Raw genomic sequence first — 17,450 nt, 5'->3', positions numbered from 1 at the left:
AGCAAAAAAATAACAACTCGGACTATTAAATAGCTGTAATGACCATAATGAACATTATCAACTCCTCCACTGGAACTATTTTACTTTGAGAGTTCTTCATCAACAACATCATACTCTTATATTATTATAATCTCGCTCTTTTATTGCCTCTCTAAATCCTAATTGTACTCTTAATGGTGCCATAACTAATCAGTAGGGCAGTGGATAATTACGTCATCACCTCTGCTGGTACTCACAAGTCACCATGGCGACGTTCCCAAAGCGCGCGGCAGACTATGTAGGATATAGTACGCAGGGATTTGGGGAATCCCAGAAATAAAGCGCACTCGCGTACTAAATAGTCTGTATTAAAAACATCAGGACGCTTTGGCCACCCCTTACTCATTAGTAAGCGAGCGTGGTAGTGCGCGCGGAAGCATGGCGCTGGTGGTGAACGCGAGCTGCGCGTGGTGCGCGTCCCCGCTGCCAGACACAGAACCGGACTCACGCGCTGTAACCGCAGCTCTGGCCGCCATCCTCATCTTCACCATCGTGGCTGATGTGCTGGGAAACGTGCTGGTCATTCTGTCCGTCTACCGGAACAAGAAGCTCAGGAACGCAGGTAGAGAGAGAACGCGTTATGCAGCACACACTGTGATAAGTGTATGAAACAACACCTTTCAGAGATTTAATTCTCTCCAGGCACGAGCTAACTCCTAACATCTAAACTACAGTGCTGGAGTTATTACTCTACAATGAAATTTACACATACAGTCTCCATATTTGCAAGAAGAAGTGTGTGGTGTGTGTGTGTGTGTGTGTGTATGGGTGTGTGTGAAGTTCTCTATGCTTCTGAAGGCTACTTCTGCACTTTAACTTTCACAGCATCAGTAAGCACTTGAAGACTGAGTACGAAACAGGAATGCAAGGATATATATATATATATGTATACACACACACACACACACACACACCGGAATCTGTACCAAAACCTTCCTAGTGCTTAGTTCTTCTTGAAAAAGAAACTTTGATTAAAGTCTAATATATGTCGCACTTTTAAGGTTTTCATTTGACTAACCCTAGGGTTATTTCTACTGTTCGTTTTGTATCAGGTAAGATACGGTGTAATCTTTCCAGACAAATATGGAAAGATGTGGGGGGAAAAAAAGCCCCAATAGATTCTGATGGCAGAATATTCCAGAGATACACTGGTAACAATGACATGATCTTAGCTCGTCGTGTAAAACTAATCCCGTCCAAACAGGGCTGTGCGACAAGAGCAAGTTCGAACTGAGCGATTAAAAAAAAAAAAAAAGGAAACGGGAAATGGACTCTTGTTACGTCTCGTTGAGCGTTACAGTCACCGCTCCTGCGCAACACTATAAAGTCAAACGTCGGACACCGAACTTGGCTGATCTGACTCGATCTGTGGTAACGAGTTTTATTTATTAGATCTTTAGATGCACTGTTCTTTTAACAGCTACACATTTGAAAAGCATTAGATGTTAGATTAGATTAGACGCAGATGTGAGACCAGACGGACGGGTGTTGGCAGTTCTGGGCTAGTGGACTTTAAAAAACCTTTAAACAGTACTGCATTACATATATAAAGCTCATCATATGTCAAGGTTATAATGCACTATATAGCAGCTATAACATATGTGTGTGTGTGTGTTTGGTGTGTGTGTGTTTGTTTTGGGGGGGGGGGGGGGTTTGGAGGGGTATTAAGTATGTTCCCATTATTATTTACACAATATACCACAAAATTCCACCAGCATGATGCTGTTATTGTGAACACGTCAGAATATCATGTTTCATTCACGCTCTGAATCCATTCGAACCCTAAAAGTGATGTTCTGTAAGAAAGGTCTCAAGGTAGAACCCATAATTTTCCAATTAACCCAGTAATGAACCATTTAAAAGCAAAAAAGGCGTCTATGTATTAACTGTGTAAGTGTGCAAATGATTGCTTAGGAATTTCTTCTCGGTAGGTAGAACCTGCCAGGCGGTTAATATGTAGCTACATTGTTTTGCTACTTGGTTAAATCTTAGGAGAAACGTGTTCTTGGAGAGTCCCTTAATAAGTCCTTCAAGTTACATAATGAAGGGTTGTTAGTATGCCATAATGTGGCATACTATATTATTGTGTAGTTTAGTGTAGTGTTGTATAGTGTAGTACAACGTGGGGGGAGGGGGGGTGGTGGACCCGGAACGAAACGAAGTAACAGAGCTGATAAACATGATATTTTGAATGTAACTATAAAGATCCTGACAGCATGTGACTAGGCGACAGTGATCAATCAAACATGGCCGCCTCACCCAGTTGGGTTGGGTTTAATTCATCTACAGTCTGTCTGATGTTACTCATCTACTGTATACTGTATTGTATTGATTAGTCTCAGCTAAGCGCTAGCCTGGTAAGTCTGATAAATTGGCCGTAGCTTGTACAGATGCTCATTGATCTCACAGGTGGACATCTGAGCTCATGAAGAAGAAGATAAGAGTACAAAACAGTAGGCGCTAGATTGGACTAAAACACAATGCATCTAAATCTGTCATGCATTTAAAAAGCCGATGGTCGGAGACAGCGTTTTGCGTGGCACATTCTCGCACAGCCTCGCAGCTTTTCTTTCATGCCGTGGCGTTCAGACGTACCCCAAAGCACTTCCAAATATAAAAGATCTCCCTTTCATTCAGTGTTATTATGTAGCCAGACGTGAGACACAGCGTCCGTAGCTGCTGGGTCTTTTGCGAAGTGGTTTTTCGCTCAGTTTGGGCTAGAACACTGTCCTGCCAGACTCCAGGGTTTGATGTAAGACAGTTTGGTTTGGGAAAGTCCATCTAATGAGCTGACTGCTCTCTTCAAAACTGTCAGAGAGCCAACAAATAAAAATAATCTACTTTCATGATGGCAGTCATATATGGTGCTCACGGGACATAGAAAGGTCAGGTTCATTAACAAAGGTGCACCTTAAAGTATTGGCATACTTCATGTGGAAATAACATTCAACCGATTTCTACAAACGTGACGTTTACGATGTCGTCTCGGAGCAGACGGATGCTCTGTGGAGGCTAGCTGTGCCGTGGCCGAACATGCTACGTGATCCAGCCTGGGACCGGTCGTTACTCAAGCTGATTCACTTCAAAGATGGATGACTTTGAAGAGTGACAACTGTCTTCCTGCATAGTTGTGGAAATTGTCGGGACATTTTAATAGCTCCACCTACAGCACTGGAGCGCTCGTACGTCGAGAAGTTTATGAAGTCTTCAGGTCCACAAGATGGCGGGATTATCTGTGCGCCATAAGTGCTACACTGTAAAGCATTTCCATACTGTAGATTGTGTGGTATATCAAAAGATATCATATCAAAGACCTTACTGATGACACGAATTCTGAAACAGGTGGGTGTATAGATATAGATGTGAAATAAATAACAAAAAGAACCATTCACTTCTTTTATTGCTGATATGTTAGATATTTGACCTCAGTGTGTTTGTGTATCGTGAGATTTCCTGAGACTAGTGAGTAGGACAGCAGTGTGTTTGTTCATTTGTACCTCTACTTTTCCCAATAGGCACAATGTTCCAGGACGGCTATCTGAAAGCAGCGTTCACTGACGAGAACAACTGATAAACCCTCACGAACTCACAGACTACATCAAATCTTACACCAAACCTTTCTGTCGTCCTCTGTGTGTGTCTCTCTCTTGCTCTCTCTATCTCTTGTCCTCTCTTGGCTTGTCTTGGTGCTTGTCATTGAGATTGAGAGCGTGATTATTAAACAATAAAGCCGACTCTGTTTTCTCATCGATCATCCCCATTCCCCGGAGCAGTCAAAGAGAGACAACAGTACTCGTTTTTGTACACGCATCAACTCGGAACCCTGCCGCCACAGCATGCTTTTTCTAGATAACAGCATCTGATCAGGAAGCTGCTGGCACCAAGGTCATGGCGAACACAGGGACTATTATTATTATTGGATTAGCAGGGTTATTACCAAAAACCGCATGTTTTTAAATAGTATTTAAATATTTGATTAAATGATAAATTTGGAAATTCACATGAAACCATTTATTCATTCATCTTTAGTAAACAGTGGCTCTCTGAAAAGGGCTTCTTCAGAACCTTCTGTGAAACAGAAACCCTTGGTTGTTCTACAGAACACTTCATCTAACACCTCAGCGTTCATCTGAGTGGAGTTAACTAATCAGCTATTATTAATTAATATCTCTTAGAGATAATATCCCTAGCTGCAGTATTTGCAGACATTTTACAAGGAAACATGCCCTGAAGTGTGATGATTCATCACCACAGATGGAGAAAGAGGAAAGAAATTGAGATTTCTCCTTTATTTCCTTTTTATTGCTTGAATGCTTTGACAACATTGAATGTTTCTACATGAAACATGCCGACCTTAATGTTTGTTTTTCTCCCTATTTTCTGTCAGGTAATCTCTTTGTGGTGAGCCTTTCTGTGGCTGACCTGGTGGTGGCGTTGTACCCGTACCCCCTGGCCCTGCTGGCTATCTTCCACGGCGGTTGGACGCTGGATGCAGTGCAGTGCCAGCTGAGTGGCTTTGTTCTGGGCCTTGGTGTCATCGGATCTGTCTTCAACATCACAGCCATTGCCATCAATCGCTACTGCTACATCTGCCACACACTGCACTATGAGCATTGGTACACACGTCGAAACACTTGTCTGTGTGTTTGTCTTACGTGGCTCCTGAGTGTCATCGCAACGCTGCCCAACTTCCTGCTCGGTTCGCTGACCTACGACCCACGGGTCTTCTCCTGCACGTTTACGCAGACCGTTAGCTCTCTATACACGTCGTGCGTGGTGCTGGTCCACTTCCTGATCCCACTAGCCGTCGTGTCTTTCTGTTACTTGCGTATCTGGATGCTGGTGGTCAGGGTCAAAGGTCGTGTGCGGCCCAGACCTTGGGCACGTTCCGCTGACCTGCGCCACTTTCTAACCATGTTTGTGGTGTTTGTGCTTTTCGCTATGTGCTGGGCGCCACTGAACTTCATAGGCCTGGCTGTGGCGCTGGACCCAGTCAATGTGGCACCAAAGGTACCCGAGTGGCTCTTCGTGGCCAGCTACTTCCTGGCGTACTTCAACAGCTGCCTGAACGCAGCCGTCTATGGCCTCCTTAACCGGAACTTCCGCCACGAGTACAAGCAGATCCTCCTCTCACTTTGCACACGCCGAGCTCTGTTCCCCGAAAACTCCCGGTGCAACACTGAGGCCATTAGAAGCAAGCAATCCCCTGCTGTGACCAACAACATCCTGGTGGAGGCTCACTTGCGGGAGGGTGGAGCTTAATCACTTACCTTGTTTGAAAAGGGGTGAAGCTGTTATTAGCAAGTATTTGGTGGACGTTTAAAGACGACAGAAACAGATGTCGCGAAAGACTATAGACTTCAAGTTTACATCTCCATCTAAGCAATCACCTGTTCCAATAACAACCTGCTGGATAATAAAAGGAAGGGCTTGACTGCACACAATGGGTAAATATTTTGGGGGACGTTTAATGATGACAGACCTAAGTGTCTTTAAAGACTGCAACTATGGACTTTAATTACAATCTGGTGGACGCCTATCTTTTGAGGAGAAGGGATAACCTGCACAACAGTATGCAAAACGGTTGAGTTTGACATGTGCTTGAAGTAGGACCACAGACCCAGGTGTCTCTAAAGTCTCCAAGTGGAGACTGCAGGTTTACATTTTCAATCCAAGCAAACCAAATAAACTAGCACATGTCTAGACATGCTAGTATCTACATCACGTAAATGACAACTAAAAAGCTGCGTACATTACAGCGGATCCTGGGTTCTCCATGAGCCGTGTTCTCCAGTAGCTCCTGATGCAACACCTTGGTCTATAAAAGCAATAATAATAAAAAAAACAGCAATCAATTAACCAACCAACCAACCGAAAAAATACAACCGACCAATAATGAAACAAACAAAACAACAACAACAAGAACAACAAGAATAACACCAAATCCAGCATTAAAGCAAACCACTGGCCTTCAACCTGGTGGAGGATCACCTATGGATGTGGGACTGAATGTCACTGAGGGGATGAGTTTGACTACACACCTTTATGAATATTGGAGAAGTTAAATTTAGCATAACCAGGATTACATCTTAATCAAACCTAATAGGCTAGCACTGGCTCACCTCCGGGGGGTGGAGCTAGATATCAAGGGCACAACAGTATGCAAAATGGAGGACTTTTGGTATAAAATTGGTGACATTTTGAGGACATTTGTTGGGCACTGATAGTAAGATCTCAGGAACTATTACTAAAGTCCCAATTCAACCCCCGGCAAAAAAAGCAACTAAAAAGCCTCCAGTCACATGTTACTCTCTCTATTTTCTTCACCTGTCTTGCTGCTGTAGTGACACCCAAATTTCTCTATGTGGGGATTAATAAAATACTCTCTCTCTCTCTCTCTCTCTCTCTCTCTCTCTCTTAATGTTAAAAACACACATGTATGCCAATGTGTTAGCATACAAAACAACCCAAATATCTGGGCTAATTGTATCATCATAGTCTTTAAGGACCAGAGTTTACACTAAACTAATGCTAATCCAGATGCAGTGAAGTCAAAAAAAGAAGCTAAACTACAGTACAAGATTCAAGAATGTCAGAAGGTATTTTTCCAGCTCTTGCTAACTTTGGCACAGCATGATGATTAGCTACAATCTGCTTCTTAACTTCTTTTCTGATCAGATCGCTGATCGCTGCATGTTTTCTTTCAGTGTTCCATGTTTCTCCAATCTCAGTCCTTGAGGGTGAAAACACTCCACCATTTATTGTTTTTCTTTTTCCAACCAGAGCCTTTTGGTACATTTACGCTAACTTTTCTTAGATCTGTCCTATGGTTAGCTTCGGTCACTGGCACAGCATTCGGTAGTTAGCTAGTAATCGAGCAAATGTTGGGAAAGATAAGTTCCTAACGTACTGTTATATTTAATATATATATTGTTATTTATTTTATATATATTCTATTTATATATATATTGTACTGTTATATCTTATGAATGCTCAGCAGCATCCTGGTGGCTAGTGTGAGTTTCATGCAGCAGTGTTCTCTCAGTAACTGATGCTAACGCTAGATAATGCTAACACTAGCAAACAGTCTGGGTCATGTGAAGCTGCTGTTCCTCAAGCCACATTCGAGAAACAGAGTTTAATTTTGATCTTCTTTCTTCAGGGGAAGTTTGGATTATTCGATTGCGATAAAAAGAAATAAATAAATAAGGAAATGAGGGTGTTGGTAAAACTTTTCCAAAATATCTCAGAGGCTTTGGAGTCTTGGCCAAGAAATACGGATTTACTCAGTAACCAAAGAGGTTCTAGACTGATTCTCTAAAGACTGTTGCTCCTGTGAGGAAAACATGTCAAACTAGCCACTTTTTAATTATTATGAATTAATATTTTATAGTGTTTGTAATATCAACTTCAGTGATTAACATTTTGAAATAATATGTAAAAAATTTAATAGGCTAGAACAGTGATTTGCACGCAAGTCTGATACTTTCTCTACAACATCATCAAAGTTGGTCACATATCGAAATCGCATTGTACCGTAGCAGAGTCAGTGGCATCGTCGTCCATAAGAGTAGAAGTAATATCGTATTGCGTGGAAGCGTGAAGTTTACACACTGTGTATAGTACGAGTCCTGTATAGCTGACTGTTCTGAATCTTACTGCTATAGGGAACATTTATTTCTGTTTATCCAATAGTTACGTCCAGTCCAATAATCTGATTGGTCGAGTTACATGCTTATATTTAGTATAACTGTACTGTGACGTTTCAGTGCGTTCGCCACGTACAATTCCACGTCTACTAATCCCTAGTAAACGATTACTACAGTAGTGATAGTGACATCATCAGTATACATGGTGAAATGCATTCTATCTTTATTTCTTTTATTCTTTCTTTCTCCATCTTTGTGATTCTTTCTTTCTTTCTCTGTCTTTCTTTCTTTCCTTTCTTTCTCCACTTTTGTCTTTCTTTATCCATTTTTGTCTTTCTTTCTTTCTCCATTTCTTTCGTTTTTTTCTCCATTTTTGTCTTTTTCGTGCAGTATGTACATTAACACGCCGCCTCTGTCTCCCCCTACCGGTGGCGTGTAATAATAGCACCTACACGTGACCACGCGTGCACCTACACGACGGGAGTCATGTGACTACACCACACCCGGAAGTAAATCTCCTCTCAGTTCACTAGCAGAGCCACGGAGCACAATTGCGTTTGTTTACGCATTAAATTAATTACGTTTTTAAAATAATATATATATATATATTTATTCTGCAAGGCGAAGATGCAAAGCTACGACAAGGCGTCTCTCAGCTCGGGGTCCGGACCCGTGACAGACAACAGAGGGTAAATTTAATCTTTAATGCTTTGAATGACGGTGGATTTCGTAGCTTAGCACCTTAGCAGCAGCTCAGTAAAATAAACAGCGGTTTGTGACGGGAATAAACACCAACGAGATGTTTCAGTGGAAGGAAAGAAAACTATTTAGTCCTTTTTAGAGACATATATTGTGTTGTATTTAGAGAGAATGTATAGAAAAGAGGAAGAAGAGGCGTTTATTGAACAATCTGGGAGAGTCCATAGAGGAACTGCACTGCTTTTCATGCACGTGCCTTTAACGAATTCCTAAAAAAAAAAAATCTTAATTCATTAAATAAAGTTATGGTTTAAGTACCATTTACAGAAACTCTTTGGAAAAAGAGCACATTCTATAAAATAGACCTAAATTTCTTTAATAACCAGCTGTAAGATACTTTTCAGCAGTACCTAATACATTCGGTGCTGTTTTATATTTAAAATATCTTTTATATTTAAATAAATAAATAAATACTCTTATGATCACATCCTGAGACTCTGCTGCTAAACCTCTTGCTTTAAGGATTAATCGGGATTGGTATTTTTAAAAGAAAAGCTCACCGTGTTCATGTTCATGAACCAGTCAGATTATTTATAATTTATCGCCAGTTTCTTTCTTTCTTTCTCTACATCTTTATATGTTTCTCTCTCTCTCTCTCTCTCTCTCTCTCTCTCTGTTCACCAGGAGCGATGGATCGTTAGTAGCCGTACTGAAGACGTTGCTGTTTTTCACCATCCTGATGATCACTCTCCCCATCGGACTCTACTTCGCCTCCAAAAAGTATTTGTTCGAAGGTTCGTTTGCGCTTCTTCGTGTCGCTTTACTGGGAAAGAAAGAAAAAATAAACATCTCCTCTGTCCTGAAGGCTTTGGAAAAATTTACACCTCAACCCTGACACTGGAGACTCCTTCCGTAAACGTTAAAACGCGTCCTGAGAGAAAACCCTCACCGTATCACTGATTACATGTTCTTTTAAATCTGTTTCTTATTCGTGCAGCTGTTACTGTAGAAACAAGCCAGTTCTGCGATTTAACCCTTTCCCTGAGTGACTCTCTCTCTCTCTCTCTCTCTCTCTCTCTCTCTCTCTCTCCATCCGTCCTCAGAATCTCTGGGTTACTCCAGCAACGACAGCTACTTCTACGCCGCCATCTTGGCCGTTGTGGCCGTGCACGTGGTCCTGGCGCTCTTCGTTTACGTGGCCTGGAATGAAGGACCGCGGCAGTCGAGGGAAGGAAAGCAGGACTGAGAGATTGGAAAGAAGGGAAAAAAGAGGATTAGGAGAGGTAGAGAGAGAGAATGAGAGAGAAACTAGATTTTTGATTCTGTTAGAAAAAATGAGAAAGAGAGGAGTGAAACACGCAGGAGACTTCTGATGCCGCGAAAACACATGTATACATGCACGTGTACCTACGAGATCAGAGGTCGGAGGTCACTATGAAGCCTGAGGAGTGTGTGTGTGTAGTGTGTTGTGGAAAATGTAGGAGGTTTAACAGGTTCCTCTGGGGAAAGCTTTGATGTTCTGTGTAAAACTGTACAACACGGTGTTTCCTCCTCACGAAGGAGGCGGAGAACCCGTAATTATCACGTGAACCCTTAAAGAATCATCAGACATTCTTGGTTCTTTGGATAATTACGAGCTCCAATAAGAACCCACTCTGTTGAACGCTTTTAACGTTTTTCCCAGAGGAACGACCCAAGAAACTTTTTAAGAGTGTAAGTTCAGGATCCTCGTGGAACGAGAAAGGAAAAACAATCCAACGTGACCTGATTATTGCTGTCTCAGAACGCACAGCTTCTCGTGTTTATACACAGGACATTGTTGTTTAGAGTCGAGACATCGATTAAAACTAGACAGGGACGGATCTCCGCGTAGCATCACACACACACACACACACACACACACACACACCCCGACTCTGAAACCAGATGTTCTCACCTGTAATGCTTTAGAACTAGCGCTTAAAAGCGTCGTCTTCACCGAGCTCATTAAATCCCGTTTCACGTGTCGCGTTTCGGCTTTTTCTCCTCCTCCTGTGCAGCGAGTTCGATTTTTCACGTGTCTTAGACCCGTGCTGAACGCCACGGTTATAACGTGGTGTACGCTGTTAAATTATTCTTCTTCTTATTGTTATTATTAATTAACTAATAACTGATGTTTTATATGATGCTTATGGAGCTCCAGAAGGGACCTTTTCAAAATAAATAAATAAATCAATCAATTTAAGCCTTGAAATGGAAATTCGCACGTGGTCATTTTTCTTTTAAGGAAACGAGAAAGCAACACAACGAGTAAGTAATGCGCACACGATAACGATACGTCACACGTGATGTATACACCGCGTGAAAACGGAAAATTCTCTCCTGCGCACACAAACTAACCCTAACCCGCCTATTTATTTATTTATTTATTTATGTATTTTTGCGAACGTCCCTTCAGGACCTCTGTAGATTAAACGTCCGTCCTCAAGGAAATCAACTCGCCAGTTTAAATAAATAAATGTATTTAATCTAAACATTTTTCGTTTAAAGGGAAAAAAAATCTACATGCAGCTGTAATAAAAACCGTTTCGAGATCTTTTGTATTTGAATATTTTTTTTTCTCAAACAATTTGATTATCAAAACTATTCACTTACGTTTACATTTGAGGCGTTTGGTAGACGTTCTTATCCAGAACGGCTTACGTTTATCCCAGTTATACGTTTGAGCAGTTGAGGGTGAAGGGCCTCGCCCCGGGGGCCCGACAGTTGCAGCTCGGTAGTGCTGAGGTTAGAACCCAAGACCCTCCCATCAGTAGCCCAACAGCTTACCCGCAGAGCCTCAGCTGCTCCATGTTCCATATTTAATTCCAGTGTACGTTCAGCCGATGAGATATTTTGGAAAACGGTGAACGTGTGTGGAGGAGAACCGAGAGAAGAAAAGCATGCTGATGGAAACGTAGGAGAGGGAAAAGTAAAAAAAAAAGAAAAAAAAAGAGGAAACACTCGTCAGTGTGGAAATTCTGAGCGCGCGTCTGAGGGTCGGAATTCCGGCGTGTTCCTGGTGTCCCGTCCTCTCCTGTGGGCGACTGCATTCCCTCCACATCACCTCAGTGTCTACAACACACACACACACACTCGGGATTCCTCCTGTGTCTCAAACAGACCTGGGTTAAAGGAGACCAGAGCTCAGCTCCCCTTATTTCTTCTTCTAAAAAAAAACCAAAACAGTTATAGCGCCAAATCACTTTCTTCCTTTAGGACAGAGTTTGGCCTCTGTAATAGGAACACCCGTCTCCCTGCTCTTTCATGCAAACATCCAATCACGTGTCGGCGGAGCAGTGCATAAAACTCACACTGATACAGAACAAGAGCTTCACGTCGAACCAAAAACATCCCACCAGCAGCAGTTCTGTGGACGGAAACGCCTTGGCCGTCAGACAGGTCAGAGGAGAACGTTCAGAGCTGACAGGGAGGCTATGCTAACACGAATAACCGCTCTGTGCAACCGTGCTGAGCAGAAAAGCATCTCCAAATGTACGGCACGTTCCACACGCCACAGGCACTACTACTAGCGCTAAAACAAGGGTGCGTAGCTGAAAAAATCCAAAAACACAGTTTCATAAAAACTTATTTAGCACATCTTATCTTTCAGACTTTTTCACTGCGCAAGAGTCGTGCGTGTCCGTTTGTGTATAAGCACCAAACATTAGGGTGTGTTCCTGAAACAGCCTAAACCTTTCTTTCCTTTGAATGACTCACCCCAACACACACACACACATAAGTGGACGTTGTGTAATGCATCTTCACTCTCATTTCCTCCGTTTTGTGTGTTCTGTCATTGCAGCCCAAATATACATCACCATGAAGAGGTCAGGAGGACCACACACACACACACACTAAGCATAACCTCATCCGCATAAAAAAAACGTTTCCAGTTTGTGTAAAACAGTTTCGGTGGTTCGTTATGGAGACAGAGGTTTGCAATACACACTCCAGACACCACTCAGTATTATTAACACACGTAACACACCTGAGGTCATCAGAACGAGAACTGGAAGGTGATTCAGTCTGAATCCGGAATCAAAACAGCAAATATGAATCTGAATCTGAATTGGAATATGTATTGAAAGCTGAGGAAAAATCAGGCTCGTAATCGGACCCTACCAGGGGTGGGGTAGCTCAGTGGTTAAAACGTCGGACTACGGCTGCCACTGTTGGGCCTCGACACTCAACCTCAGGTAAACGTAAAGGCGGATAATGGATAAGGGCGTGTGCCTCGGTAAAATCTGACTCGTAATCTGAATTAGGTAGAAAAATATTCTGAATCTGAATCTGAATTGACAGCTGATTAAAAAAAAAGATTCAGGTTCGGAATTAGAATCAAAAAGAAATAACAAATATAATAAATGGAATAGCATGAACAATAAAATATAGAATAACTCATATACAGGGTTTTTTTTTTTCCAGTGTGAACAAAATCCAGAATGTTCTGAGATGCTATAGTATGTGTCAATAATCTGATATAGAATGTACCAGAATTTTTATCTTCTTATAACCTACTGCCTAAATGATGTAACACATAACATCCAGCCATCCACAACATGTCCAAATGACAGGAGAGCTAAAAATAAATACTGTGTGTGTATGGGGGGGTGGGGGGGGTAATGCTGATTAATGTTCTACTGTTCAGTACCACTTCCTCAATTTGAAAACATCCATTTCCTGTATTTTGATCGTGGCATGGTAACCTTGGGTGATTCACTGGCTAGCGACCGTCGCCATGGAGACCGGCTTCTCTCTCTCAGCCTTGACAGCAGTGTGTCCAGGGAGAGGACAGACCAGCGCAGCGTTCTCTATTAGCAGGGGCTAATCTGGATTACGTGGCTTTACACACACACACACACACACACACACACACACACACACACACATACACACTGATCTGTGCTGAATTAGAAGATTGTGAACATGCAATGATGTCAGTGATGTAACAACGGTGGGCGTGGCTAAAACAGCACAATAAAATGCGAATACTGTTTTCGTTACACTGTTGTTAATCCACACTCACAGATGAAAAAACTCTTCCTCTGACTATGTCATCGATGTTGCCTTTTAAGGAAGAGGGGCTGGGCTAACCGGCTCTGCTCCAACTAGGGGCTAATGTATGTCCTGAAAAAATTTAAATGTTGAAACTGTTAGCACATTTTTTTTTTTACATTCTTCAAGAAGATCCTATTATTGTGCAACTTTATTAACGCCCCCAGCCGCATGCCCCGCCCCCTCACCCTGCTATGCTTTTATTTGCATATTGGAACCTGATTGGTTCTTATTTTGTGATGCAATAACACTGTTCTGTCACATTAGGGTCAATCAATAGGATTTTAACAAGGTTTTTAACCCCACCTCCTCTGTTTTCTCCCCCCAGACATACTCAGATGAATTCTAAAACAAGTTTTGTTTATTATAAACCAGTTTAGGAGGACTCTAGAGCTCATTAGCAAAATAATGCTTTTCTCAAACAGCAAAAAAAAGTTTCCGAGGCTCTGAGAGACGATTGTGATTGATGTTGTTAATGATATTATTCATATTTTTAAACGTATTTACAGTGAACCTGTTGCGCTCGTGACTTGTGTGACGCGATAACGGCACTCTTGGCTTGTGCTCCTGGTTTCCAGCCAGTGACGCTGTCCGCCATTCTCAGCCGATGACATGAGAGAGAGAGAGAGAGAGAGAGAGAGAGAGAGAGAGAGAGAGAGAGAGAGAGAGAGAGAGAGAGAGAGAGAGATATCCAGCGTGTGCGCGTGACCAGTGGTGCGCGCTCCCGCCTTGTGACTTCTGTACCGGTGAATCGGGACTTCTTGTTCACTCCCTCACGCTCCGTGTATTTCTATTTATTTATTTATTTACGCGTGACGACAGGCACGCGCTGGGGGGGAAGAAAAAAAAAGTCAAAGAAATAAAAAAAGTCAACCTTGGAAGTGAAGTAAAGCCAAGTCGCGCGCAGAAACGGTGCCGGTTATGTAACTTGGCGCTCGCGAGTGAAACGGGTCAGACGCTGAGAAGCTTCGGTGTGTGTCAGTGTGTGCGTCTCGCGCTCCGGTGAGTATCCACGGGGTGTGTTGTTTTCAGTGCGCGCGCTGTCTGTACGTAGTTTGCGAAGGAAAAGCTGTCATCGCGTGCGCGACCGGGACCGGGCTTTCACGTGCACGGAAAAACATCTCTCTCTGTGTGTGTGTGTGTGTGTGTGTGTCTGTGCGTTGCTTTATGCTTTTTTTTTTTTTCATTTCGAAAACTTTCTTTGGGAACAAAAGTTGACGTTTAAAATCACAGCACGCGCGCTGTTGTATAATTATTAGTTGCTTTAACAGTGCTGTCTGTCTGTTTGTTTGTTTGTTGTGAAGCTACTTTTTCGAGGGTTCCGTCCCAAACCACTCAAGTCCTAGCCTCAATCCAGTACCCGATATTATGTCAAAGGAGTACGCCACTTAAAGTCCGCCTGTAACCATGGCGACCAGCGTTGACACACTGATTTAGCACACTTTTGCCCTGACACCACATCAGCCCTGTGTTCTCGCGACTAAACAGGACGCCATGTTGATATTTCTGTTCCCTGTGAGTGACCTAAATAGTTTGAAAGTTTGTAATGAAAAGCGTCGCTGCAGGAAAAAAAAAAACCCGTTGCCGGTTACACAACACATGACTGGGACTTGTATTGAGCCGGTGCTGTGACGTCATGCCCCTGATTTCAAGCCGAGCGCGTGCTGGGGCGCGGGGTCATGCCATACATAACACATTAAACTCTCTTCAAACCGCTTAGCATGATATGAATGCTAACGACCAGGTTACGTCACTGTTAGAGTCTAGTACACTGGTTCTGAAAGCGGGGTCTGTGGATCCCTCAGGGGCCCCTGAAGCACAGCAAGGTGATTCTGTGATTAAAACAAACAAAACAAAAACAAAACATTACAGTGGTGGAAATCAAACCCACATGATCTAATAAGTTTTCATATATTTATGGGTCCAAGCATCAAACTCAACTCGTAATGTGTTCTCTATGGCTCCAAAAACACTAGATGAAAAATCGAAATGTTCATGAAATATACTTTGAGAGCCACTGGCTTAGAACATGCTGTTTTTATTGATTCATGCGCATTATAGCTACTTTTTTATCCATTTACAGTTATAGTTGACGATATACATATGATTTTAGAGAAAACGAATCAACAACCAACGATTTCCTACAAAAACAAAACCTTCGGGTAAATCCTTTTAAGAAACTGAGCTGCAGTTTTCCCATGTCCTATTTCCTGATTGGTCACGGTTTCAGTCGGGGGCATGAACTGCGCTCTGATTGGATAGGAACGAATCATTTGCTACATTCGTTCACGCGGTCACTGTGTTAATGAGAACGCTCCACGTGAGCGCTCCAACGTTGACGAGTTTTCACGCAACGACGACGTCTCTCACGGCGTCCGAATCGACAGAATTTCACTCGGGCGCGCGACACTAACCGTAATTTCATTCGAAGGTCGTTTTGTCGTTGTGATTTACCAACACGAGCGAGGTTGATATTCCTGACGTTGTCGCTTTATGTTATCCGTATAAAACACTTCACAGCTACCTACGTACTAGCTAGCCACATTGTAATCGTTAATTATCGGCTAGCTGTTTCTTTGTTTTTCTTTCTTTCTTTTTTTTTTTTAACATTTCCCAGATGTTGTCATGACTTTGACTGCTTGAACATGGAGCGTTTCATGCGTTCGCTGGGTGATGCACCATTATTTAAAAAAAATAGAAAGGAAATTCTAAGAATAGTTAACTGTTAGCGCATTTGAGCTGCTGCTGTTTTATCGTCTCGTCTCGATGCCTGTTTCTCAGTTTGTGTCCGGCTTAAACCAGATGTTCAGATGCACAAAAAAGAGACCAAAGTGACCAAAAATCATGTGACCTGTTTGGCTAGGACTTTAAAGGAACGCAGAAAGAGCAGCTGATTTCACTAATTTCATGAACGGCATATGTGTGTGTGTGTGTGTGTGTGTGTTAGGTAAGGCTGCTGTTATGCAGCTTGTCTGAATCTGGGTTACTGGGCCATTGCAGACAGGCCAGCCAGCGTGACCAGCCATGCAGAAATGAACCTAAGCCTGCTTCTTGTGGATAAAGGTGCGCCGGCCCTTTAAGTGCCGTGGATTGTCAGGGGACAGATCTGCAACAGCATGCAGGAGAACTCAATTCTGGGCATAGAGACAAGAAATTAGTAATAATAATAATAATAATAATAATAATAATAATAATAATTATTATTATTATTATAAGTGACACGTGTTTTTTCATTAACGTTCATTAACCCAGCGGATTTAAAAAAAAAAAAAAAGACGACAGAGGACGAAGCAGGAAGTAAACAGATCACGTTATTGGAAAACATGTCCCAGATCTGGAAGGAAATAACGTTCAGTGAAACACTGTCAGAACTTCCAGATCTGCCCTCGTGTAATACCGTTCTATATTATAACGGAAGTGTGTTTTTTTTTAAAGGGTTTCTATAGCAACAGACTTTAAAAAAAAAAAAACGTGTATAAATGTTGCACAGATTTCTGTAATGAGAAATGTGTTTATGCAACGTTTATGGAAGGAGTCTCCAGTTTCAGCGCTTTGTAACAACGATTCTGTGATTTCGGAGTTTTTCTGTAGTGTGTGATTAACGCGAGAGAATCGTGCAGACGGGGCGCTTTTTCAGTGAGAGTGTCACGAGATCTATTTAGCTTCTCATCGAAAGGAAAAGTGATTCGGCTCCCAGCGTTCGCCTAAAAGATTCAAGTCAAAAGAGTCGATTCGTGACTTGTGACTTGTTTTAAGGGACGTCCACAGACGATGGACCTCGAATTCTCTCTCTGTCTGTATCTCTTTCTTCTGTCTGTCTCATTTCCTGTCAGGAAGATCCTCGATATATATGTGTGTTTCAAACGGTTTAAGCTTTCCCTGAAAAAACTTCTCAAAACCTGTCTGATTTTGACCTACATTTGCGCAGTAGTTTAAAAAAAAAAAAAATGTGAAGGAACCTTTACCGAGCCCCTTAACGTTAGCGGT

At 42.3% G+C, this 17,450-nt stretch overlaps 3 protein-coding genes across 4 annotated transcripts in view; all 3 read left to right on the top strand.

Moving 5' to 3' along the window:
* Nucleotides 1-417: 417 nt before the first annotated feature.
* On the top strand, nucleotides 418-5,481 carry mtnr1c (melatonin receptor 1C). The gene is given in 2 exon segments (XM_053617583.1): nucleotides 418-601; nucleotides 4,427-5,481. Coding segments are annotated over 2 exon segments (1,086 nt in total). The 3' UTR covers nucleotides 5,329-5,481.
* Nucleotides 5,482-7,087: 1,606 nt separating this feature from the next.
* On the top strand, nucleotides 7,088-10,960 carry vma21 (vacuolar ATPase assembly factor VMA21). The gene is made up of 3 exons (XM_053618391.1): nucleotides 7,088-8,377; nucleotides 9,072-9,181; nucleotides 9,491-10,960. The coding sequence occupies exons 1-3, from the start codon at nucleotides 8,316-8,318 to the stop codon at nucleotides 9,631-9,633; spliced, it is 315 nt and encodes a 104-aa protein (XP_053474366.1). The 5' UTR covers nucleotides 7,088-8,315; the 3' UTR covers nucleotides 9,634-10,960.
* A 3,183-nt stretch (nucleotides 10,961-14,143) lies between these two features.
* The window catches only part of npas2 (neuronal PAS domain protein 2), a 31,299-nt gene continuing 27,992 nt past the window's right edge, over nucleotides 14,144-17,450 (top strand). For both annotated transcript variants that reach the window (XM_053617998.1, XM_053617997.1), the window contains exon 1: nucleotides 14,144-14,465. The gene's annotated coding sequence lies outside the window, so the exon portion shown is untranslated. The remainder of the gene's footprint in view (nucleotides 14,466-17,450) is intronic.

The sequence above is a fragment of the Ictalurus furcatus genome, chromosome 28 (assembly GCF_023375685.1).
Source record: "Ictalurus furcatus strain D&B chromosome 28, Billie_1.0, whole genome shotgun sequence".
Taxonomy (NCBI): domain Eukaryota; kingdom Metazoa; phylum Chordata; class Actinopteri; order Siluriformes; family Ictaluridae; genus Ictalurus; species Ictalurus furcatus.
Note: the sequence above shows the minus strand (reverse complement) of the source record. Positions and strands in the feature narration are given on the sequence as shown.

Coding starts and splice junctions, on each gene's coding strand:
- vma21 (XM_053618391.1), top strand. CDS start 8,316: ATGCAAAGCTACGACAAGGCGTCTCTCAGCTCGGGGTCCGGACCCGTG. Junction 8,378..9,071: donor CCCGTGACAGACAACAGAGG/GTAAATTTAATC, acceptor TCTGTTCACCAG/GAGCGATGGATCGTTAGTAG. Junction 9,182..9,490: donor CAAAAAGTATTTGTTCGAAG/GTTCGTTTGCGC, acceptor ATCCGTCCTCAG/AATCTCTGGGTTACTCCAGC.